The sequence below is a fragment of the Acanthochromis polyacanthus genome, chromosome 17 (assembly GCF_021347895.1).
Source record: "Acanthochromis polyacanthus isolate Apoly-LR-REF ecotype Palm Island chromosome 17, KAUST_Apoly_ChrSc, whole genome shotgun sequence".
NCBI lineage: Eukaryota > Metazoa > Chordata > Actinopteri > Pomacentridae > Acanthochromis > Acanthochromis polyacanthus.
The window spans coordinates 17,458,338-17,482,447 of NC_067129.1; the positions used below are offsets into that span (position 1 = coordinate 17,458,338).

The 24,110-nt window shown below is 39.0% G+C and overlaps 2 protein-coding genes across 3 annotated transcripts; both read left to right on the forward strand.

Moving 5' to 3' along the window:
* On the forward strand, window positions 1-4,402 carry rom1a (retinal outer segment membrane protein 1a). The gene is made up of 5 exons (XM_022204951.2): window positions 1-110; window positions 367-600; window positions 2,516-2,946; window positions 3,037-3,283; window positions 3,593-4,402. Exons 2-5 carry the CDS (start codon window positions 451-453, stop codon window positions 3,806-3,808), a joined length of 1,044 nt encoding a protein of 347 aa, XP_022060643.1. The 5' UTR covers window positions 1-110; window positions 367-450; the 3' UTR covers window positions 3,809-4,402.
* A 3,320-nt stretch (window positions 4,403-7,722) lies between these two features.
* frmd8 (FERM domain containing 8) lies at window positions 7,723-23,346 on the forward strand. 2 transcript variants are annotated; one of them, XM_022204948.2, is made up of 11 exons: window positions 7,723-7,849; window positions 9,854-9,954; window positions 10,133-10,300; window positions 10,395-10,496; window positions 12,437-12,495; window positions 12,957-13,123; window positions 16,563-16,778; window positions 16,867-16,990; window positions 17,143-17,292; window positions 17,808-18,036; window positions 19,866-23,346. In XM_022204948.2, the coding sequence occupies exons 2-11, from the start codon at window positions 9,861-9,863 to the stop codon at window positions 19,976-19,978; spliced, it is 1,422 nt and encodes a 473-aa protein (XP_022060640.1). In that variant the 5' UTR covers window positions 7,723-7,849; window positions 9,854-9,860; the 3' UTR covers window positions 19,979-23,346. The 2 variants fall into 2 exon arrangements, with proteins under 2 accessions (XP_022060640.1, XP_022060639.1); XM_022204947.2 differs by lacking the exon at window positions 7,723-7,849 and adding an exon at window positions 7,986-8,189.
* Window positions 23,347-24,110: the final 764 nt, after the last annotated feature.

Here is a 24,110-nt window from a genome sequence, read left to right on the forward strand (position 1 = left end):
GTTTGCCAAATCCAGTGTGCCAAATCCACTGTGTGGCACACTGGACGGTGCACAGTGGTTGGTGGAGCTGACTGGACTTTTTTTCAGCAGTTTTTGGGGAGAAAAATAAGGTAAACTTTGACACACCATTTAACTGAGGATGTACCACTTGAGATGCAAACCTCTAAAGCTTTATTCTCTAAGGATTGTGCATTAACCCTTTTCTTGTTTTTTGTGACAAAATTGTTTTCTGTGTGCTTTAATTGTGCTTACGCTGTTGCTACTCGTCTAATTTTCATTTTTCAGTTCACAGTTGTTTTTTAGTTCTGTCATCTTCCTCTCTAAGCCTCTGGAGTCCGGCCTCTCATCTCTCCTCCTCTCTTACAGACAAATCACAGCACCGTCCCTCATCACCTCGTCGCTCTCCTTCCCCTATTCCCCCGGTAAGACTCAGATTCCCGCACTGCAACCATGGTGGTGATGAAGATGAAGTTCCCCTTTCAGAAAAGGGTGAAGCTCGCCCAGGGACTGTGGCTCCTGTCCTGGTGTGCCACAGTCGCCGGGGCCACGACCTTCACCCTGGGGTGCGTCCTCAAGACGGAGCTTCGCAGGAGGGCAGAGGTACTGAAAGTTTAAGTAGAGTAAATCATTTCAGACTGTTGTTGAATTGACATATTCTTTCACATTGAAGTGACATGAGAGAACATTAATTTAATTGCAAAACTTAGACTTACAGAACACATAGTAGTTTTTCAGAATGTGTAGAATGTGCCTATAAGTTTGTCCAAGAAATGCTGTGGGAAGCAATTCAGTGAAGTTATAGTTGTTTTTGCTGTAATGACAACTGTTAGAGATGGAACAGAAGCCACATAAACTAATAGGACTAATAAACTCACATTATGCTGTGTGATAAATATGAACATTCAGGGACACAGTACAGTTTTCATGTTATTTTGTGATGCAGCTGATCACACACTAATTTTCTAATTTGCATGAACTGCTACAAGTACACCTGGCATGTGTCTACGTCTGAATTTTAAACTGTTGGCACAATATCTTTGGAGAAAAAACATTAAAAAAAAAACTTGAAAGAAGAAAGTTAACTCTTCTGCCATCAATTAATTGTTCTTATTATCGGAGATAGATATACCTGTGACCCACTTTGGATCCTGACTCATCGTTTCATAAACTAGGCTTTGTCAGTCTTTGTCAGTCTTAATCATCCTAATCCTTCATCTGAAGGCTGTCATTATAACTTTGCATTAGTAAGAAACCTAAACGGTGGTTTTTAGCTCATTTTGGTCTGTTTTACAACAAAATTGTGATCAAGTCATGTAACGGTTACAATGTAGGTGATCCTCTAGATTTCTCTCTCGTGCTTGTACATTCAGGTAAAATCAGTGTAAATGAGGATGAGGTACCAGATTTTTGACTTTGAGTGTTTTGTATAAACCTAAAACTTTTGAGTTTTTCTAAAATCTTCACAAATTAACTATTATCTTTTAAAAGTGAGCGTTCACATTTCTATCTAACCAAAGTAAAGTGGTTACTTTAGGTGTCAGTTTGTCTGACCTGTGTGTTATGCAAAGACCTTCTGCACAAACCAATGCCATCATCCTACTTTACCAAAGTCCCACATATACCGTAACTATTACAGTTAACATTGGACAGACCTTTAAGTTTATGTTGTTTTTTTTAATTAGTGAAATATAATTTATACTGAGTGGACTGCGTGTGCTGTGTCCCTCCTCAGTGACTCTAGGTGCCTTTGAGCAACACATTAAGGTCCCAGCGGCTCCATGTTCAGATGACTCTGGTTGATGCTCTTAATTATGAGCTTTTATGACAGACAGGAATACAGTTGCAAAAGACAATTATTATACATCTATTTAGGAAATCATATTCCATTCTATTCTATTCTATTACATTATATCTATTGGAAAATCATAGTATTTCAAATCTTACTCGTTGACGTTATCAGTCCAAAAGTGACTGGTAAGTGGTTTAATTTGTTTGTTTGTAGGTGTCAACATATATTCAGATGATTATTGTATTTTGAAATGTTTTGCATATAGAGCATACTGTTATGCATTCATTGCAGAATTGTGTATTTTATATATTTTATTTAGCATTTATTTAACCAGGTTTATCCCATTGAGATCAGAGATCACCTTTACAAAGAAGACCTGGCCAAGAGGACAGCAGCATATGTGAACAACAAACAAAATGAACATTAAAACTTACTCACATGTAACACTTGCACACAGACAAGGTAGACTGTAATGACTTCACCAGAACTTTAAACTCATTCAGTGGAACAAGGGCTTGATATTGAAGTTGAGATTGTAATTTATTCCAAGCATTAGGTGGAGAAAACCTAAATGCTGTCTTTCCCGGTTCAGATCGTACTTTGGTGATAACAAATTTCAGAGTAGTAATGTATAATTTTAATGACATACTTTTTAAAATGTTTTTTATTCATATTCCAAACAAATGATTTTTATATTCCTCACATTGTCGTGTGACCTTCTTTCAGGTCATGGATAATGCAGACGTACATATTGTGCCCAACACCCTCATGATTGTTGGTCTGGCCTCCTTGGGTATCAACTACTTTGCGTCAAAGATCTGTCAGGATGCCCTGGATGCTGGGCGGTTTCCTCGCTGGAAGAATTTCTTGAAGCCCTACTTCGCTGCCTCTTGCTTCTTCACCGTTCTCATGCTGCTCGCTGTCATCATGAGCTACGCAATGAAGGGCAGTCTGGAGTCTTCTCTGAAGATCGGCCTGAGGAACGGCATCCGCTTCTACAAGGACACAGACACCCCCGGACGCTGCTTCCAGAAGCAGAACATCGATCGCCTGCAGATGGAGTTTCAGTGCTGTGGAAACAATGACTTCAGGGACTGGTTTGAGGTCCAGTGGATCAGCAACCGCTACCTTGATTTCAGCTCTAAGGAAGTGAAAGAGTAAGTGGATGTAGTGGAGCGACTTTTCCATCTGTGCATTTTCACGATCATAAATGAACAGTGTTCGTAATCTTATGTTTGTTTCTTCAGCCGCATCAAGAGCAACGTGGATGGACGTTACTTGTTAGATGGAGTCCCTTTCAGCTGCTGCAACCCCAGCTCTCCACGACCATGCATCCAGTATCAGCTCACCAACAACTCAGCTCACTATAACTACGACTACCAAACCGAGGAGCTCAACATCTACCTCCGAGGCTGCAGAGAGGCCCTGGTCAACTACTACATGGGCCTGATGAACACCATTGGAGCTGGAGTGCTGTCCATCTTCATCCTACAGGTACACTAAGAGAGGAGCTCCAGTGGTCCCAAGATCATTCCAGCAGAGTTGGTGATGCCACAGTTAGCTTTAAACTAGAGGATGGTTAAGATATATTAAGGGATTAGTGCAGTTGTGATGGTGTTATTAAACTGCTCTACATTGAACATTTTGCCCAGAGTCAAAAATGCAATTCATACTGTAAGAATTCAGACTTCAGAGGATAGCCACTTAATTTCTGATATACAATCAATCAGTCACCGCTTTCATGCTTGATAGTACTTAATAACGTTATATCTAACTGCCTTCCCTGTCTCTCCACATCTACAGGGCTCTGTGCTGGTGAGCTTGCGCTTCCTGCAGACGGCCATGGAGGCAGTGGCCGGGAAGGAAAACACAGAGATCGAGACAGAAGGCTACTTGCTGGAGAAATCAGTTAAGGACACCGTCATGGAGTACCTTAACCCTGTGCTGAAGTTCTTGCTGCTTACAAACCAGGTGGAAGAGGGAGCCACCACCTCGGGTGCGACCCCAGCTGCCACCTAAACTACATACAATGTACACACATGTAAATAATTTTTACACAGAGAGGTAACTAATGACTGATTTCAATTCAAAAAGAAGAACGTGAATCACAGATTTCTATAAATTTCTAAAATTTAGGGATAGTATTTTTTATTGTCGGATCAAAATCATCAATGCAGTAAACGAAAACTGTGTTACTTTACTTTCCCATTCAAATTCTACCCTGCTGGTTTGAAACACTACTTAAGATAAAATTTATATTATCCTCAAAATTAATTTGAACATTTCTAAAATTATAATTTGGTGATTTTTATTCTTGTTACTGACTTTTTCTTTACAGTCTCACTAAATCTCTTCATTGCTTTGAATGTGATGTGCATTGCTAATTGAATTCTCACATGAATTGTCTGTGTCAAGGGCAACAAAATACCCACTGTTCAACCAGTGGATAAACAGTAATTATTGAGGTATTGTGCAAAAATTATTTGGGGTCTTACAAAAACAAAGATGTAAAGCTGACTGTAGAGAAAGATGAGGCAAAATGCTCCGCTGCGCAACAGCACTATATCATAATGTATCAAATGATTTATTAAAGTTTAAAGTTCCTAAATGCCTTATGGAGTGGAGTCACTTTTTTCCTTGTTTTCTGATGTAAACACAACATGGTGAATATTCAAATACTATATATATATATATATATATATATATATATATATATATATATATATATATATCAGGTTCCATAACAGGAGCACCAGGATGCTTCTCTCTGCCTGCCTCTGTTCTTCCTCTCAGTGAAAGGAATAGAATTAAGAGGATTGATTAATCGGCGTCAGTAATGCCGTGAAAGCTATCAAGTGTGTCCTCTGTTCTGACACCTTGGTTAAAGCTGCTAATCCCGTTTGTTAATGCCTAACCTGCTGCCTTTGCAGTTAGGCACCTGCGTCAGGTGGATGTAGGATGCAGATTGAACCGTACAAAGACTGCTCAAAAAATATAAACATTAAAAAAGAAAACAATACTGAGGTTGAATAAATGGAGACATACATTTTCAAAGACAGACAGAGTGTCAAGAGTTGGGCTTTTGATGAAGAGATTTACTGATTTACTCACACAAATCAAAAATAACTGGGCAGATGAAGCTTTTGCTTTAATTTTCTCAGGGAAGTTAGTCTAATATGAACAAGTATCATTACATACACTGCCGTTCAAAAGTTTGGGTCACTTATAAATGTCCTTATTGTTGAATTAAAAGCATTTTTTCAGTGAAGATGATTTGAAATTAATCAGAAATACAGTCTAGACACTGTTAATGTGGTAAGTGACTATTCTAGCTGGAAACAGCTGATTTTCAGAATCAGAATCATTTTTATTTGCCAAGTATGTGAGCACATACAAGGAATTTGACTCTGGTATTTTACAGTACCCTCTTGTACAAGACAAATAGAAAATTAAATAATAAACATAAATTATGTAACAAAAACAATATAAAAAATACTAACACAACTTTAACATTACATAATAAGAAAAATTAACACAACATAACATAACATAACATGACATAACATAAAATGACAACATAAAGTAACTTAGTTTAAAGTGATCAGTGGAAATGGTGCATTTCTGGAGCTTATGTACCTGATATACAAATATAGATCATTTTTATTTACACAGTATATATAGAATGTGTTTAGTTATAATTTTATTGTTTATAGGACTGTTTGTTGAGGTTATGGATGTTTATGTTCATGATTCGGACTGTGACTGGTTTCAAATGTTCATCAGAGCAACAGCCTGTGGAAAGAAACTGCTCATGTGACTGGTGGTTTTGGCGTACAGAGCTCTGTAGCGCCTGCCGGAGGGGAGGAGGTGAAACAGGTTATGTCCAGGGTGTGACGGATCTGCAGTGATGTTACTTGCCCTTTTCCTGACTCTGGACATGTACGAGTCCTGAATGGAGGGCAGGCTGGCAACGATGATTTTTTCTGCAGTCCTGACTGTCCGTTGCAGTCTGTGCCTGTCCTGCTTGGTGGCTGATCCAAACCACACAGTGATGGAAGTGCAGAGGATAGACTGGATGATTGCGGTGTAGAACTGGATCAGCAGCTCCTGTGGCAGGTTGAACTTCCTCAGTTGGCGCAGGAAGTACATCCTCTGCTGGGCCGTTTTCCTGATGGTGTCGATGTTGGACTCCCACTTCAGGTCCTGGGAGATTGTGGAACCCAGGAACCTGAAACTTTCCACAGCAGACACCGTGTTGTTGTGAATGGAGAGGGGGGGCAGCACAGGGGGGCTCCTTCTGAAGTCCACTGTCATTTCCACAGTCTTGAGCGTGTTCAGCTCCAGGTTGTTCCGACCACACCAGAGGACCAGCTGTTCCACTTCTCGTCTGTACGCAGACTCATCACCGTCCCGGATGAGGCCGATGACAGTTGTGTCGTGTGCAAACTTTAAGAGCTTCACGCTTGGGTCTCCTGAGGTGCAGTCATCTACAGTGGGTACGGAAAGTATTCAGACCCCTTGAAATATTTCACTCTCTGTGTCATTGCAGCCATTTGCCAAAATCAAAAAAGTTATTTCTTATTAATGTACACTCAGCACCCCATCTTGACAGAAAAAAACAGAAATGTAGAATTTTTTGCAAATTTATTATAAAAGAAAAACTAAAATATCACATGGTCGTAAGTATTCAGACCCTTTGCAGCGACATTCATATTTAACTCACATGCTGTCCATTTCTTCTGATCCTCCTCGAGATGGTTCTGCTTCTTTATTGGAGTCCAGCTGTGTTTAATTAAACTGATTGGACTTGATTAGGAAAGGCACACACCTGTCTATAAGACCTTACAGCTCACAGTGCCCACTGTACATAGGAGTACAGAGGAACATTTCCAGCAACCATCACTCCTGTGTTCTAATGCTACATTGTGTTAGCTAATGGTGTGGAAAGGCTAATTGATGATTAGAAAACTCTTGTGCAATTATGTTAGCACATGGATAAAAGTGTGAGTTTTCATGGAAAACATGAATTTGCCTGGATAACCCCAAACTTTTGAAAGGTAATGTACATGCCAGATTATTAGAATTCTTGAAGTTGTTGTGTGTCAATACTTCCATGATCTAATTTGATGACACTGTACAGTGTAAATCAGTCATTGATGTTGTTTACACCAGATGTGTCTAACTGGGGCAGCAAACAATATCTGCAAATCGCTGCAAGTTACACAAATACCTGTGAATCACTTTATAAAATAATGCTCTAATGCTCTAACACACTGTCAAATGTCAAATTACTGCAAATCACAGACATCAAATAAATATGTTTGTGAAGTTTCTGTTGGAATTATGTCACAGTTTGCATGCAATCAGCTGGTCCAGCTATTATTGTACTACTGTGCACCTAACTTCCTTGCAGTAGCGGAAGTACTCCCATCTTGTACTGAAAGTGCAAAAGGTTTGGCATCCAAAAATACTTAAAGTACCAAATGTGAAAGTGCTCATTGTGCAGAATGGCATATTTCAGAATAATGCTGCTGGATTATAATTGTTGATGCATTAATGACTTCAGAGTAGTTTTATCTTATTTTATAAGGCTCCACTGAACTTTCCAACGACAATATATATATATATTTTTTAATTTGGCATTATCAGTCTGAATACACAAATTAACTAATCAATAAACTTGCAGTATAAATACAGATGAGTGAGAAGTACCATATTTGCCTCTAAACCTATAGTAAAGTATAAAGAAGCAGCCAATGGAAACACTCAAGTAAAGTACAAGCACTTCAAATGAAGTAAATGTATGTATTTATTTTTGCACCACTGATTATATGGCTAAATTTGGGCTGCAATCTGTTGTTTCTGGATGAATACATCAGCAGATGAACTGAACAAATCTGCTGCTGCTGAACTACAGCTGCGATGACGTCTTGGTCACGTGACAGAGAGTCAACGCGCTCTCTGACATCCGACTCATTTTTAGACTCTCTTTTGGGATCAAATCTTTTTGATCCTGTTCCGTGTCGACAAGTTCACAGCGACGAGATTCTGTTTGCCAAAGTAAGTTTGAATTATGACACTGGATTGTTTTATTTCTGCTGCTTTAATGGTAACTTATTGGATTAATTCGTTAGTTACCACATTTTAAAATCTTCCAGACTGACCGTCACACCCACTAAAGAAGAGCGGTTCAAAAAAGTCCGATCATCGGTTATCCGCACGCTCCGTAACTGTTGCAGCTGCCCGGAAAGCTAGTTGGAGACAAGTGGTTAGCTGTAGCCAGGAGAATAACAGTGGCTCGTTGATTAGCTAATGTACTTAGCCGCAGTATTTACTACATTAGCAGGCTCCCATCTAGAGCTTCGGCAGCGAGTGGGACGAAATTTACCAGAACTGGCGGGTAGGTGGACAACAGAGACCTTTTGTTCCCTTGTTTGTTTTGAACGGGACATGAGTGTGGTGAACTAAACACCGAAAGTTAGCTATTGGGCCAGATAGGTTAAGCGACCAAATAGTTTCCACCTGGCTGATAAATACAGTGTATTAATAGGTCTGAAACTGTCGCAGTGACGTTCAGCCCCTGAAACATTTCCAATGCGTAGCTTGAATAGCTAGCTTCCACTGTCGTCCAGCTAATGATAGCTAACGTTCAGTAAATGTAGAGAGGTGCTGAGTTTTTCCCTGGAGAAGCTCCCCGCTGCTTGGTTGTGTCTGGGCATGTAAAGGACAATCCTGTTAAACTTGGTAGCTAGCTGAGGTTTGTCATATGGGCCTAGGGACTGTGTAGCGATCTTTGTGTTTAGTATCTCTCTGTAACGGTATTCAGACGATTACATAAACGCCCTGAGCTTAAGTACATAGCGTGCAAATGTGTCTGAATAACAGCGACATGTTAGGGATAAAGGACAACTCCAGTTCAACAGGGTGAGGTCGAAAGTCTGGGATGTTGTCTTCTCTGCTCTGCTCCAGGTTCTGACCACATGGTGGCGCTAGTGCTAAGTTAGCCTGATTACTAGTTTATCAAAACATGACTAAAGGGAGGAATGAAGTGACACATCTGAGTGAGACAGATTCACTCTGTATGTTGGTATGATCCCAGTCATCAGACAAACCAGAAGCAGTTACTAAACCTTTATTTGAAGGTGTATGTGGATTACACTCATTCATAACTCTGAGCACCACCTCACACCCTTTACTGGCCACTTTTGTTATTCAACTGTACAAAGACAACAACTCTTAAGAAATTACATGATAATTTAACAAACATTTAGCTTGATAAAGAAACAATTTTTTTGTCCATGTTTGATCCCTGAGTGCTCTAGATCAAAGCACTCTCTCGACATCCCTATTCTCAAATCAGTCAATTAGGGTCAGGAAACCTAAATATTACATGAAGGGAGTGGCAGGCTTGCTGCTAATGTTGGTATTTTCACATCTTACAGCAAATGACAGCTTCAAATATGAGAATTCATCGTACAGACACATGATGTGACTGATGTTCCAAAACATTTCCCCACATTTGGATTTTTAATGAAGGTGGTGGCGAGTGCTGTCTAACACATCTGTCCAAATTCTCCCATAGCTGGTTGAGATCTGGTGACTGTGAAGGTCAAAGTGTATAATCCACATTATTTTCACACTGATCAAACAGTTCTGTGGCTACTCATGTCCCATAGAGGGGGGGCATTGTCGTCCTGGAACAGACCACTCCCATCAGGATAGAAATATTTAATCACAGGATAAAGATGGCAGTGACCCCTCTTTGTAAGGAGGCAAATGGACCCAAACTGTACCAGCGAATTGCCCCCCCCGAAGATTAGTTTTGTCTTTAGTTTGCTCTCAGGTGTATGTGATGTTTCCATGTGAAGTATACAGTACCTATTTGTACTCTGCATTGTTGACTCATATTGATGTTTTCCCCCTAGCCACATCACCCCTAGATAGCTTTCTCCTATCTGGTTGTTTCAGATTGGACTGTTTAAGCATGTGAAGTATGTTGTACTGCACAAAATGTGTTGCTGTGTGTATGTTGTGACTGATCTGAGTTTGTTGTTTGTGCTTCAGATTAGAGATGGAAGGAGGAGATGACTGCAGTTTTCCTCCAGATTCGTCCGACGATCACTCGCAAAGAGGAAGTGTTGCTTCCTCTGCAACGCTTTCCCGTGGTATGGGGCAACAAACTCGCGCACAATAAATTATCATCATCCTGCATGTGTCTATTGTAGCAAATTGGCTCTACGGAAAGTTTACATGATCTATGTGATTTTATTTCACTTATTATTTTTTTGGTCATTTCTGCAGTATTTGTTAATAATTTAGTATTTTTTACTTTTGTTCCCACAGCTCAAGATGTGCTTGTATACTTGTTTGGTGACAGTGCAGTACACTTGACTGTAGAGGGGCTTGGCAGTGTCACCGTGCAGGAGTTGGGCCGCAGTGTTCGTGAGGCTCTCCATATTCCTGACTCTGTACAGGATGCTTTTGCCTTCTGGCTTTGCTCTCCACTGCTTGGTAGGAACTTTATCCACACACCTATATCAAATATTACATTACATAAATAATGCATCTCACTATATTGCATTTTTCTTTCCTCATTATTCTTCAGAATTGCAGCTAAAGGCGAGGCATCAACCCTACAAATTGTGTCGGCAGTGGCAGGATTTGCTGTACCGATTCACGGAGGCTTCAGAGGAAGACATTTCACAAGGTGAGGGGTGGGATTGTATGTTGCTGAGTTTTTTCAGACAGTTAACAGTTAATACCAGGAAAGCTGCCACATGTAGAAAGCTGCTTTCTTTAATCACGGATTGTCAGCGACCCAGGACAGGGAAAGGGTAGCTGCGACGGATTAAAGAAAAGATAATAACTTGTAGCAATGTGCCTTGAATTTAAAGTCAGAGTAAAAATGAAATGGAAGTAAACAAGTCTCTGTATGGTGGTTTTACAGCTGAACAGTAGATTATTTTAAAAAATAAATCTCAGATAAAGCAAGGCTCTGTGGCTACAGAGCATGTTGTCATTTTTACATCAGTTTGATAAAGTCGAACCTACAAACAACAATACAAGCAGCTGCATCCACTTCAGGCTTTAACATTATGTACTATATCCCCTAAAACACATACAATCGTTTAACTCAATGTTATTGTAGTATGTAGAGAAGGAATGGAATGGCTGACTAGCTGCATATAAATGTGAGCTTTTTTGTAAGACAACATAAGTGCTGTAAATACATTTTCTGATTGTTTTTTTTCTTTCCCCAACAAACTACTTTACTGCATCCAAACATGGTGTGTTTTGTCTTTGCATGCCGAGCACAGCCTGTTTCTTTTTCTGCGGCTGTTTCCTCTTGATTTGTAGCTGACTTATAAGTTGAGGTAAATCAGGGATGAAAGTGCTGTCAGGTTTGTTTAGAAAAAAATAAATAGAAAAGGAGGCCTTGACTTAATAAGCAATGAACTGCTGTGTTTGAAGAGGAAGAGAAAAAGCTGGAACATGTAGAAAATCAAGTTGCATTTAGAGAAAGAAAAGTCACTGCATTGTTTTAGACAACGTGGGATGTTTATACAGGATTTATGCAATTTAGGCGTTTGTCCTGTATGGATGTTATTTAGAGGCTCTTTTTTCCCATTGAAGTTCCTGTCCACATTAGAAAAACATGATAATTAAAAACAAACGTGCTATGTTTGTGTTGTTTATCGAGAGTTTGTAATTTTTTTAATTGTTACCAGTTGTGAAATTGTGTCTTGGGATTTTGAACTGATGATCAGACTGGCAGATGTAACTTTTGGCTTTACAAAATCAGTGTTAAATCCTGCACATCCATTGAAAATAATTTAATTGATTCACACATGCATAACAGCTCCATCAATCTTAAACTTTTCACATGTTACTGACACACAGTCAACATGATTGCTTTACTGAGCATTTACAAACATTCATAGTGTTTTGCAGTGTTGTGTATCAGTCATAAAGCATTACAAGGATCATAATCATTTAGCACATTTAGTGACCATGGGAAAGTATGATTTCTACTTATAATTCCTGTACTATTGCAGCAGATGCACTGAATTACGATAAATTATACATTACACTAATAGAATAGCATTGATAATGCAAAAGCAGAATGTATTTGTAAGTTAACTGGGAGAAGACAGAACTGTGGTGACACAAACATTTAATTTTTGCCAAATTTAATTGCTGGTTGTCACTAATAATGAACCTATGGTGAAGTTTAACATATTTTTAAGAAGTTGGAAGTCAGGTGTGAGGCACTGACTTAGTCTGGTTTTATGTTTTGTCATAGTAAAGCAGCCCACAGAGGCTTGTAGTGTGGCGGGTGCTTTTAGTCGTGCGATGTCAATGAACTGGTGACACTGTGACAGCCTACCACTTATAAAACTAAAAGTATTCGAAGGTATTGTATAATCACTTAAATGCTGTTATGTTTTTCCGTGAAGAGGATGCCGCCCACAGTCCAGGACTGTGAGCCAGAGCCGAGTGGGTTGGAGGGGGCTTGAGTTGTCTGTGTATCCCCTCACTCCTCCACTCTGGATGATGAGGCTGAATCTCTTCCAGTGTCGATTTGAACGATCCTGAAAATACAATCCCCCAACACTAATGCATCATTGTCCTCTGCTTTTTCCTCAGATGAACCATATCTCCAGTACAGACGCAACGTGTTTTATCTGAAATCTAAAGAGCTGCAGGTATTAACTGTGCAGAAGCATTCTTTCCTCTTAGATATGAGTGAACTATGTACACATTGTTATCCATCGCCAAGATTTTGTAAACATGTTGACAACCAAACTGTTGAATGGACTTTAAAGAAGACTTTGAAAGTCATTAGAGTGCATTGTTCATAATGAGCTTTTTCTGTAAATCTGCATCAATGCTTCACTGACTTCATAGGTTGTTTTCTTCAAAAGATGTTCTCTAGTGCTATATGATAAAAGTATTTCGTCTAACCCATAGTACAAAGTGCTTCACACATAATAAATTCAAATCTATAAATTAAAAAAAATATGAGAGCAAGCTAAGTGAAAATAAGTGAAATTAGAAAAGAAAGTAGAAAACTCTGGTAAATGACAAAAAACTCCTTTTATTTTTAAATCTATTATGCTCAGACTGGATATTGCTTAATTATGATCACTGTCTCATTCCCGAGCAGATAGAAGATGAAGGAGTGTTGAGACTTCTTTATGAGGAAGCCAGGAGCAACATCCTCACGGGTCGATACCCCTGTGACCCTGAACACTGGACGGGTCTCGGAGCCTTGTCTCTTGCTCTCGAAGAGGGAACTGGTCTGGAAAGCCAGCAATTTACTACTACTGTCAGGTTAGTTAGTCCCTCTAACTTCCTTCTGTCTATCCTTCAGTTTCTCTTTTAGAACCCCTATAATGAAAATTTAAATTTTTATTTGTATATATATATATATATATATATATATATATATATATATATATATTTTACCTTTAAACAGTCCATATGGTGTTATATTTGTGGTTGACGACACATCAGGAGTTTAATAAGCAGTCATTGCTGAACATTTCCACCTTCAAAGTGAAGTGTGTCAATGCATGTCTCAAAAACATGGATTCAGACAGCGGCTCTTGTTTTCCATATCAGAGTAGACACACAGAAGCAGGGACTTGTTCTGTTTTTGTTTGCAAACTTGCAAAAAGAGAAATTGTGAGCCTCTATCTAAATATGCAACAAAATAATATCCGCTTGACAGCTTAGTCAAGGAGAAGTCTCATGTTACCCGTTCCTGTCACATTTCTATCGATGTACAACAAACCACATGACGTACACTCCCTTATTGGTAAAGCAGACTTGTACAATTTGCTGTTCTTCTTCAGGTTTTGGGTTCAAATTTTATGCCTGAATTACTCCAATGTTACAGCTTACTGTTGTGTAACATATAATAGTTTTACAGTGTTTGAGCTGAGTTGAAGGTGAGCTGGTGTGATTGAGCAGCAGAGCAGTTGTTGGGAAAAAGAGGTGAGATCTGACTTGCACAGCAAAAGATCCAGACATGTAAGTGGAGAATATTATTTTAAGGAAGAAAGACATTATTTTCATGGAAAAAAAATCTGTATTTTTGACACAAAGAGAAGATTTTTTTAGGGATTTAATAAATGACAGCTTAGAAACTTTAAAGTAATATGACATTTTAGGTTTTGGTTTTGTGAGAAAAAGATTGATGCTGCTCAGTGGTAGTTCACAGCTTGGAGCCACCTCACATAAAGATACAGGGGAAACTGTTTAGCTGGATCTGTCCTAATGGCAACAAAGGCCACATACCAGCACCTCACAAGTTCAGTAATTAACATGTAACATGTTAATTAAAGCAGTAAAACTGTAATTACCATGAAACATGGTAATTGCTGTTTTGGAAAGCAGAAAATGTTCAGTTTGCCCAGCAAGCAATTTGCCCCGTAGCTTGTTTTTATTAAGTATGAACTGTTTAAGGAAAGACAGAATGAATTCAAACATAACTCTGATGTAAACACATGTAGACTGATATGAATTCAACAGTAAGCCATTTGTTGGCCGTTTTCTGGAAACTAATTCTTACTTTGTGTGATGGAAATAATGTGACGCAACATTTTGTCAATTCATGATCCTGCTTGACGTTGTGATCTTATGCTCCAGCACTCGTTTAAATCAACACGTTCACTGTTGACTCTGACAGTTTGCCTTTATAAAATGAAGAAGTAAGCCGTGCCTGTGCCATTAATCATTTTGTCAAGTGGTGAACGGCTGCCTGGCTGCAGTTTAATGTACTAGAAAAAAGCAGCACTGTAAAAAAAGCACCACCAAACTCGTGCCCCTCAACCCACATGTTTTTAAAGGGCATCTGGTGATGGAGCAGCTTTGAGTACTTCAGTACAATCAGTGACAATGTGTTGCAATTTGATAAAAATCCACAGGCATTGTGAAAAAGGTCAACAGTGCTTCTTTTGGTTGTGAAGGCTTGGATTTTTTTTAATGTCAGCACTCTCCTTGACACTGCAGTGTTTTCCAATTACGTGTTGGATTGTAAGTGCAAGAAAGCACAAATGACATTTCTGATGAGAGCCTTTGTCATGGGAATATGTTTCTTTCTTCTCTGTGAAGCCTTTTGAGACCTGACTGTAATTATAGAACCGAGAATTATAGGTACTTGGCAGGGTCTGTGTAGCACTTTGTGTGTAATGCGACAACACTCAGGCCTGTAGTCACTGACGCACATAAAAGGCTGCCTGTAGTTACTAATGGCATACATCTGAATAGACAATTTTGAGGAAGACTTGTTTGTTTGTTCATAGTGTTGTAGGGATACTTGTTTTCTCCTCTACATATAAGTTATGTGTCAAAAATGAAAGACTTGGTAATCTTGGTATCTACCGGATGAATCATTCTTTGTGTTATAATTACTGTTCGCAGATTATATTTATAATCAAGATGCTGTTTTAGTCGTGTCAAGCAGTCCTCTCCAACTTTTTTCTTATCATTTCTGAGTGTTGGTGTTTGAGGACAGGGGGTTAAAACTTGAGCAACCCCTGTGCTCTAAATAACTCAGTTTGTAGATAAAGCACGTTTTGTCAAGTGGCCTTCATCAGAGTTCTCATGAAACATTTTAAAAGAATGTTTTAACGAGAGCACGAAAGGGGAGAGGACATTAGGGCAAAGAAAATGAATTTACAGCCTGTGTAAAGCAGTAAAAAATGCTTGTCACACCATGGAAAACTGTTTTAACCATCCAACCATATTTGAATCACCAAGTACATAAATTTAAGTTTTAAAAATGTCTTTTTAAACAATACTTTCCCTGAAACTCTGGGGGCATGTACACTAACTGCACTGATTGACAGTTTTTAAATTAGTCCTGAAGAACTTTACTAACTGTGCAAATGGACATGAGTTGTCTTTTTTTTTTTTTAACCAAACCCAAGAAGGTAGATGAAAAATCATTCAAATAAACACAGTAGATTTTAAATATTTTGTCACTTTGCAGCTGTGGTATAAATTGCCTACTTTAATAAACCAAGCACTTCAGGCAACGTGCACTCATTGGTGGAGTTGTACTGCCGATGATGGCACCAGATGTTGGCAGGATGCAGAGGATGAAGGCTATGGAGGGACGTGGTCTGTTTGACTTCATCCAGCAGTAACTGCAAATTAGCCGTGAATCCCTCTTCGCTCATAAGAAAGTTTGTTCAACCTCCTGGTGTAAAACGGTCACTGCTTTCCTTCGGTGTGGCGCTTCACAGAATCATTCCATGTCTTTTTCATTTCCTGATTTTTGCCGAGACAAGCTGAGCTGGTCTGCAAAGTCTCGCTTCCAGAGATGTATTTGCACAGCTAGTCTGCAAAGTGTAGGTGTTTGTGGTAATTGCAATGAAGTAGGAGAACCACTCATATTGTTAGAGAAAAAGGTGATGCAAATTATGGCTTCTGCTCCATCGCATTGGACTGTGATTTCTGACCTGAAAATCCTGAACACAAAAATGTTGAATAGTAGTCCAACTGATTCCAAAATCCAGTGCTGCATACTGGAGACGGCTCAGTCTTTTTACATGTTGGTAGCAGTTATTTTCTGACACTTATAATGTGTCTAGAAACAAATGTCTCACAGACTCTCAGTAGTCGAGCATGGAACAGTACAGCACATTGCAGTTTAGATTCAGCAGTAAATGTCAGCAAGCAAGTTAATATGATCTCATCCACACTTGCACAAGTCAGATGCATCACATGCGTAATATAAACCTCCGTCTTCTGTTTTCCACAGAGAAAAGAAGCTGTCTTCTTTTCTGCCTGCACATGTCGTCATGGGGAGTGGAGGTCTGCTCTCCACACTGCGAGGGAAGTCGAGTCGTCATGCAGGGCTGGAGCAGAACCTCTTGGAGGAGTACAGAAAGATCAGCACATCTGCTGGAAACTCTCCTGAGCCCACGCAGCTCCTGCACCAGTACCTCAACACATGTCACTCTCTGCCTTATTATGGGTATGAATTTGTGTGAAGAGCCATTTGTACACTGTAAGGATAGTTTTAGAAATTGAAGACAAGTCATTTACATACCTTTTACATAAAGGTGCGCTTTCTTCGTTGGGGAGATTGACAAACCAGCCCAAGGGATCCTCCAAAGGGCAAAACGTAAAGCGGTCAACGTTGGGATCTGCCTGGAGGGAGTTTATGTGATGGATGTCAAAGAGAAGGTGAGACGGTTTGGTTTAAGCCTTTGTAATGCCATGTCCCTGACTTTGTGTGTGCGTTTACTTGGGCAATCATTTTACACACTACACAGCAGTTTTCATTTCTCTTCATTAAAATGATCCCCGTTTCTTTTGTTGAACACGTCTTCTTGCAGCATGTGTTGCTTGGCCTGCGTTTCAGCGAGCTCTCCTGGGACCACAGCTACCCCGAGGAGGAGGGGGACTCACACATTCTGTGGCTGGAGTTCGATGGAGAGGAAGACGGCACTGCTGTCAACAAGTTGCTGAAGATCTACTCAAAACAGGCAAGAAAATGTTTATGAAATGAAATAAAAGTCATCTCATTTGATTGTATCCTCCATCTGCTTACACCTGAACATTAAATAGTGAAGGTCTTGCTTCTGGAGAGGGTGACAGATGCAGACTTTCTATGTGTGTCTCACTTCAGATGTTCTCAACAAGGAGAGATGATATGCAGGCGTCTCTAGAGAGCTGCACTGCACCTGCTGCATTTGAGATTTTCAGTTTGGGTGCAGCTGCTTTGCCTGTTCTGAGAATAACATGACTCTTGATATTGATGTCAAAGCCTAAAAGATGTTAAAATAATTCACTCAATGACTGTCTGAGCCTCTAGATGGTGAAGAGATGTTACATAATGTTAGAGGCACTAAAGCATAATCACACCAGGCTCTAATCCAATGATGGCAATGTGAGCCTTATGTGCTTGTGGTTCACTAATGGACTATTAAAAAGTAGATCACAGCTGTTAAATACATACACTTAGAAGGATCAGACTTAATATGCTTTTTCAATGAACCAGGCAGAGCTGATGAGCGGCTTCATTGAGTTCTGTGTGGAGCTGAAATCTGCATCTGAGGGAGGAGCTGCAGCCGAGATGGACGGCGAGGCGAGTCTGTCTCAGCAACCCGCCGGGCAAGAAGGCAGGAGCAAGAACGGCCGTGGAGGACGGCGTGGGATGCTGCACAGGCAAGGCAGCGTTGTGTGCAGCCGGGTCCACTCACTTAACACCATCAGCTACGTGGACAATGGTGAGTCTACAAGTTGTAGTTGGTAGCAGCTCACTTCAGCCCTTTTCAGACATGGGACAGTCTGTTAAAATGACAGCATTCTGTCAGTCAGACATAGGTCACTCGTGGTTTTATTTAGACATACTCACCCCAATGATGGAGAAATGTGTGTGTAATATTTGGCACACACACAAGTTTGACCAGTGCATCAAGTGACGCATAATTAAGTGCTAAAACAAAAGACTAAACCTAAACTAACAGCAAGTTAATCAAAATGTCCAAATGACTAACAGCCGAGTCTATGTGTGATCCTGAACTCTGAAGATACTGTCCATGTACGATATAATTCCTACTATACCAACTGTAAAATAAAAATATCCCGACAGCTGTGATGGAGCTCAGGACTTAACATGAGGATGGCTGCTGTGTAACAAATGATTTAACTGATAAACATTGGCATTGTGTAACAGCTCACCTGTCTAATGTAAAGAAATGTACACACAGCATGAACTGCTGTCAGATCCGGTTTGATCTTATTTCAGTGTGGGGAAAAATTATTACAATTATAAGTAAATGATGAAGTCACTGCTGTTCCATGTCTGTGAATGCATGCCATCTTGCTTTGAACACACTCATACTGATCCTACTGCCTTATGACGCTGCAGGTATTTTATAGAGTCAGAAGAAAGATTCCTACAAACACCAAACTAAACTTTGGCTCCTGTAAATGTTTTGTCTAAACCTGGACTACATTGGTGTGTGTCATTAATCTGACCTGTTACAGACCGTCTTTATCACTGTGAAGTTTTATTTTTACATAGATTTTAGTTTGGAACAAATGTGACATTGTAGAGCAGAAAGGTGCTTTGATTTTTTTTTTTTCATTTTTTTTTTTTTTTTCTTCATGCAGACTGTGTCTCTGGGATGTTTTTGGATGAATATTGTTGCTGAAATGTGCAAAAAGCCTTCCCCTCATCAGCTTCACACAACTTTGAGTGTTGTGCGTACCTGTCTGTTAACCCCTTAAGCTTCAGTGTACCGCCGCGGTACACCTACTAATTTGCATAGGAATTTCAAGAATGTCCAACGGCTGCAAACACGATTATACAAACACTATACGCCGAGGGAAAGCTTAGATTCTCATGAATCCGCCGGTATAAACCACTTTCAGATGCGATTACTACAGCGGGTGAGAAAAACACATTTGTCCGACAAAAAACGAATATTCATCCATCCGTTCTCTATACACGGCTTCAACGCACACAGCGCGACTCACATTTCCGGGTTTATTATTACACACAAAAAAGATTCCACAAAAAACGGCCATAATCCAACCTTTTACATCCAGATGACACAAGCCAGTAAACTATTTTATCCAAAACATGTCCTGAAGTCGGTATAAAATCCCCGAATCGGTCGTTTTCAAGGAAATGCACCTCGCAATGCCCGTCCAATATTCCCTGTATTTTTTGTAATTTTTTTTATTTAAAAATAGAATATTAGCGTTTTTTTTTTTTTTGTACTGAAAACGGCTGGAATTGACTGAAGCTTAAAGGGTTAATGACGTTCAGACTTGTGCTGTGTTGAGAATGATATGAAAATGTTATTAGTTCTAACCTAGCAAGACTTAGGTCGGTCTGGTATATAGTAACTTTTATAGTACAGTGATCCAGGTGCTCATTCAGACATTAGGTGGACAAATTCAGATGCCATCAAGTTTACAGAAAGCACTACATGTCTGAAAGGAGCTTCACAGTATCACCTTTCTGGAGTGAGCTACTTCTTTTCTTCTTCTCCTGTTTCAAAGATTTTTTTTTTTTTTAGTGTTTGTTTCCATTTTTGTCTTGCAGGAAAAGAAATCAAGCGCTTAAAGCCGAAAAGAGCTGCGTCCTTCTTCACCCGACAGGCGTCTGCGACCACCTACTCTGCTGTGCAAGTGGCAGAGAGCCTGGAGCAGGGTTAAACTCACTGATCAGCCCTGCCTTGTTCACCTCAACGACCAAACCTGAACATTTTACAAGGAGATTTAAAGAAAAGACTTGATACGAGCTCGAGACGTTTAACTGCTAATATATGAATATGTAAAGGACCAAGCGAGAGGTATCAAAGTGTGAGTGTCAATATTTTTCTCCTGAAGTTGTGTATATTAAGAGAGTACAGTAATGTGAAACACAAAATGACCTATGCTTCCATGGTTGAACTGAAGTGGCTATTTATTAGATGGCCTTACATAAAGAACATATGATGGACCTCTTTCATAATTCTGAGACAAGCCTTAGAGAACTCCTCCAATAGTGACTCCCACTCTAACTGTATGATATTTCTGACTCTTCTGCAGCGCTCCAAAACAGTTCTACTGCTATCCTTCAAATATGTTACACCTCAACCCAGTATAACCACTGCGTCACCTCTTTTTATTGGGGATTGAACAAAAAAAAAACATTGCAAAATGTCTCCGTATGACACTTTGCCACTCCTCCTCAAACTGCAAGAGTTACCACAAACTCCTTACAGTCAGCATGACAAACACTTTCAGGGGACGATCTAAGGGCGTGTTCACACTATTCTGCTTTTTCAACCTGCCAGTGCCTTGTTCTCATGAAAGGGTGAAGCCACTTTTGAAAAGTACTGGTAGAAACGTTTAGTGTTCCGTGTTACTAACCGTAAAAATATCCGTATGGGAGCACGTTGGCTTTGTTGCGGAAGTGTCTTGTAAGTACATGTATTTAAGAGGTTGACATAATATTTGCTGAAATGTGTCGATGGTTATCATGGAAAGAAAGCGCAGGTGACATATCCTACTTGTTGAAAATAATGTTTTTGTCTGCAAGAGCGGAATAGCATGAATTTAGTCTGAAGATTGAAATGAACAAACTAACTATTTCCAGCTTCTAGCTGTAGATGTTCATAAGGTCAGCTTCTTGAAATGATTGTTCCTTATGAAAGAATGAAATTAGTCAAAAACTACACAAACTATTAGGTCATAAAAAGAAATAAAATTGTATCTAATAATAATAATACTTTTAATTTTAGCCACTAGTCTAACATACCAGGCTGTTATTTCTGCCTGTTAGCATGTCATAATCGGTGTTAAATATTCAAACCAGCACCATTAGCACCTGTGACGTCCATGCACAGGTTTTGACTTGACTATCATTTGCTTGGCCGACTGATCAAACTGATGCAATACTGGACTACTTTAACTACACTTAGACTAAACAAATTCAGACTGTAGCTTATATGTGCAAGTTTAAGCTAGCTGTTTGAAATGATTGCTTTCCTCACTACACAGTTGCATTTGACTTTATTCAGCAGAACACAGGGAACACTGTGTATAATGTTGCTGATGTGTTTTCAGTTTTGCAACAGTGCATTTTCAAAATATACATTCAGTTTTAAAATGGTTTGTTTTGGACTAACCATCTAAGTCGTAATCGTACAAAGACGTGACAATGTTTTTCCACCTGTAAAGCAACGTTTATTGAAAATGTACATCTCACCAACTTTGGAGATGCACAGTTTTTTCCTGCAGAGTAAGAATGTGCTCTGTGCAAAGGGCACCGTCCAACTTTAGACTAGGGGTCTATTGATAAATTTTTTTTTTTTTTTTGTGGCCAATAATGATTATCAATAGTAGAAAATCAATAACCGATATTAGAAACTGTTCTTTGAAATACCTTTGAATATGTTTTGCATATATTTAATTAAAAGATAGCTTTTATGCAATTGTCCCTCAGTGTTGATAGATTAACACTTGTAATGTGTAACCACTCAGTACTGTGGGTGCATCAGATCCAAAGTAGCTCATTTTGATGAACACATTTATTTTACTGGAAATCTATACTAATAATTAGAAAAAAGCGCTCATATGGGTTTAGTTAAGTGGCTTAGCTGATAATCAGTCGACCCCTAGTTTAAACCATGCCGTGAAATCTCAGTCTACACACCAAACCAAGCCTATGTGACATGCTGGAACCTCTCTAACATGATAGCTACCTTAACGCTCCAGAGACAGACCTGCCATCTGGCAGACTTCTCCAGGTGTTTCTCTGAACTTCACCTTGATGCTGATACTTACAGTTTTTGCCTTTGCCGTACATTTAATGAACAATCTCACCTCACTAAACTGCCGTGAAAGAAGGTCCACATCTCTGTATTACCGCCTTCCACTTGAACATGTCCTCGTTTGAGATGTGGTTGTGTATTGTTCCTCATTCTCCTCAGCATGCAAGCCGCAGAATGTTCTTACTTTTCTATGCTTTGACTTGTATGTCAGCTACTGTCTGTAACCTAAGCGCAGCAGTCCAGTATATTGTTGCTAACGTACACTATGCATGTCACTGTAGCATAGGCATTCCTACAGTCTCCACATCATGTGATGCTGCACTATTAATACTAATACACTGTTTATAAACCTTTTACATCAGCCGATTGTTTTGTATTCTTTGTTAGCTTTTATGAGAGAATATTTTTACCTTCATTTTCATATACTTGTCAGTGTTTGGATACAAGAATGAAGAAATATGTCTAATTAAGCATCATCCTTTCAAGCAGTCACTTTGCAGAAGCTTTAAGTGCCTTTTGGTTTCTACTAAGTTGGCATCTGAATAACTGTTTTGGTGCTTGGAAACCAAGAACAGACGATTTTGGTATTGTTATGGCTTAAAAATGGATTTTGTTTGTGATGCATTTGTCACGTTTTTAACTATATATCGCATTTCACTCTTCCTAGCTGATGTGAGTATCTTGATATACTGAGTGACTGGTGTTGAACAGTGTATTGTGCTTCCTCTCAGTGGTCAGTTTTGCCTTTGTTTAAATATGTCAGATGTTTTTTGTTTTTTTTTAAATAAACAAATGCAAAGTGATGTTTAATATCTGCAGTGTTTACTCCAGCATAACTAATATGTTATCTTGCTTCGTTTAAGAAAAATTACATACACAAGACATTTCCTTAAATATTTTTGCCACATGGTTTGATCAGACACTGACAATTGTAGATTTATTTGACAGTTTTCCTTGAATATAATCCTTCGGCCCATTGTGCTGAGAAAGTGTATATGTTGCTAGTGTGTGTGTGTGCAGGGATGTAAGAGTTGTATTAACTTTTAATGCATATTTTGGGAGTTGCTTTGTGATTAGTACTGTGGAAATTGTTTTAAATACACATAGAACCTATTTTAGTTACTATACTCACAAAATTTTACAATACCTGAGCAAAATCACAGAATGTTATTCCACTTTAACATTTTTTTTGTTCATGCTGCAGTATAGGCTTTTGACACATCTGGAATCTTTGGCCAATAAAATGATTTTTTTCTTAAACATTAAGCTTGCTGACCTTCATCTGCATGTGTGTTGTGTCTGTTCCTCTGATGGCACAAGGCATCAGCATGTATGCCTGCAGATTTTGTAAGGTTTCAATTTAGTAACATACAGCAATGATTCTATTGTACTTTTTATGCTATTTTATACATTTCAAATATTATCTCTTGATACGTTTCTTTTATTGGATTAGCATAAGCTGCAAATAAATAATATCAACCAAAAAGTGCCTTTATTTGTGGCACTATTCCTTGGCAATAAGCTTCAACTGTGACAAGAACAACTGTCAGTCTACGCTGCATATTTGATCAGTGTGGGGGATTTTAAGAAATGGACAAAAATAAGACCCCGTTATTAGATATTGTGCTTATTTCTGAATTTGTAAATGATATGGGGAGCCTTACTATCTATGAGGAGTATGTCCAACACAGGGAATTTGACAAATTTCTCTCACTCTCAACTTTTTGGTTTATTTAAAAGTATATCCGCTAAATTGCTATTGTTCATTAAAGCATCGTCTTTCATATGAATCACTTTATTTTGTGATATGGCTGCCTATGATGACTTAGTGGAAAGATTCTTGAGAAATATTCTTGTAATAATGTCCATATCAGAAGTGCACATACTTCTGTTTTAAGCCCCTGTCAAAAATCCTTTCACCTTTGGAAAGTGATGTTTCCTGTTAGCAGAAATATTTGTTCTGAATTTAGATTTTTTTTCTGTCCCCTGTAAAGTAAATACTTTCATAATAGAAGTTTGCATAGATATCA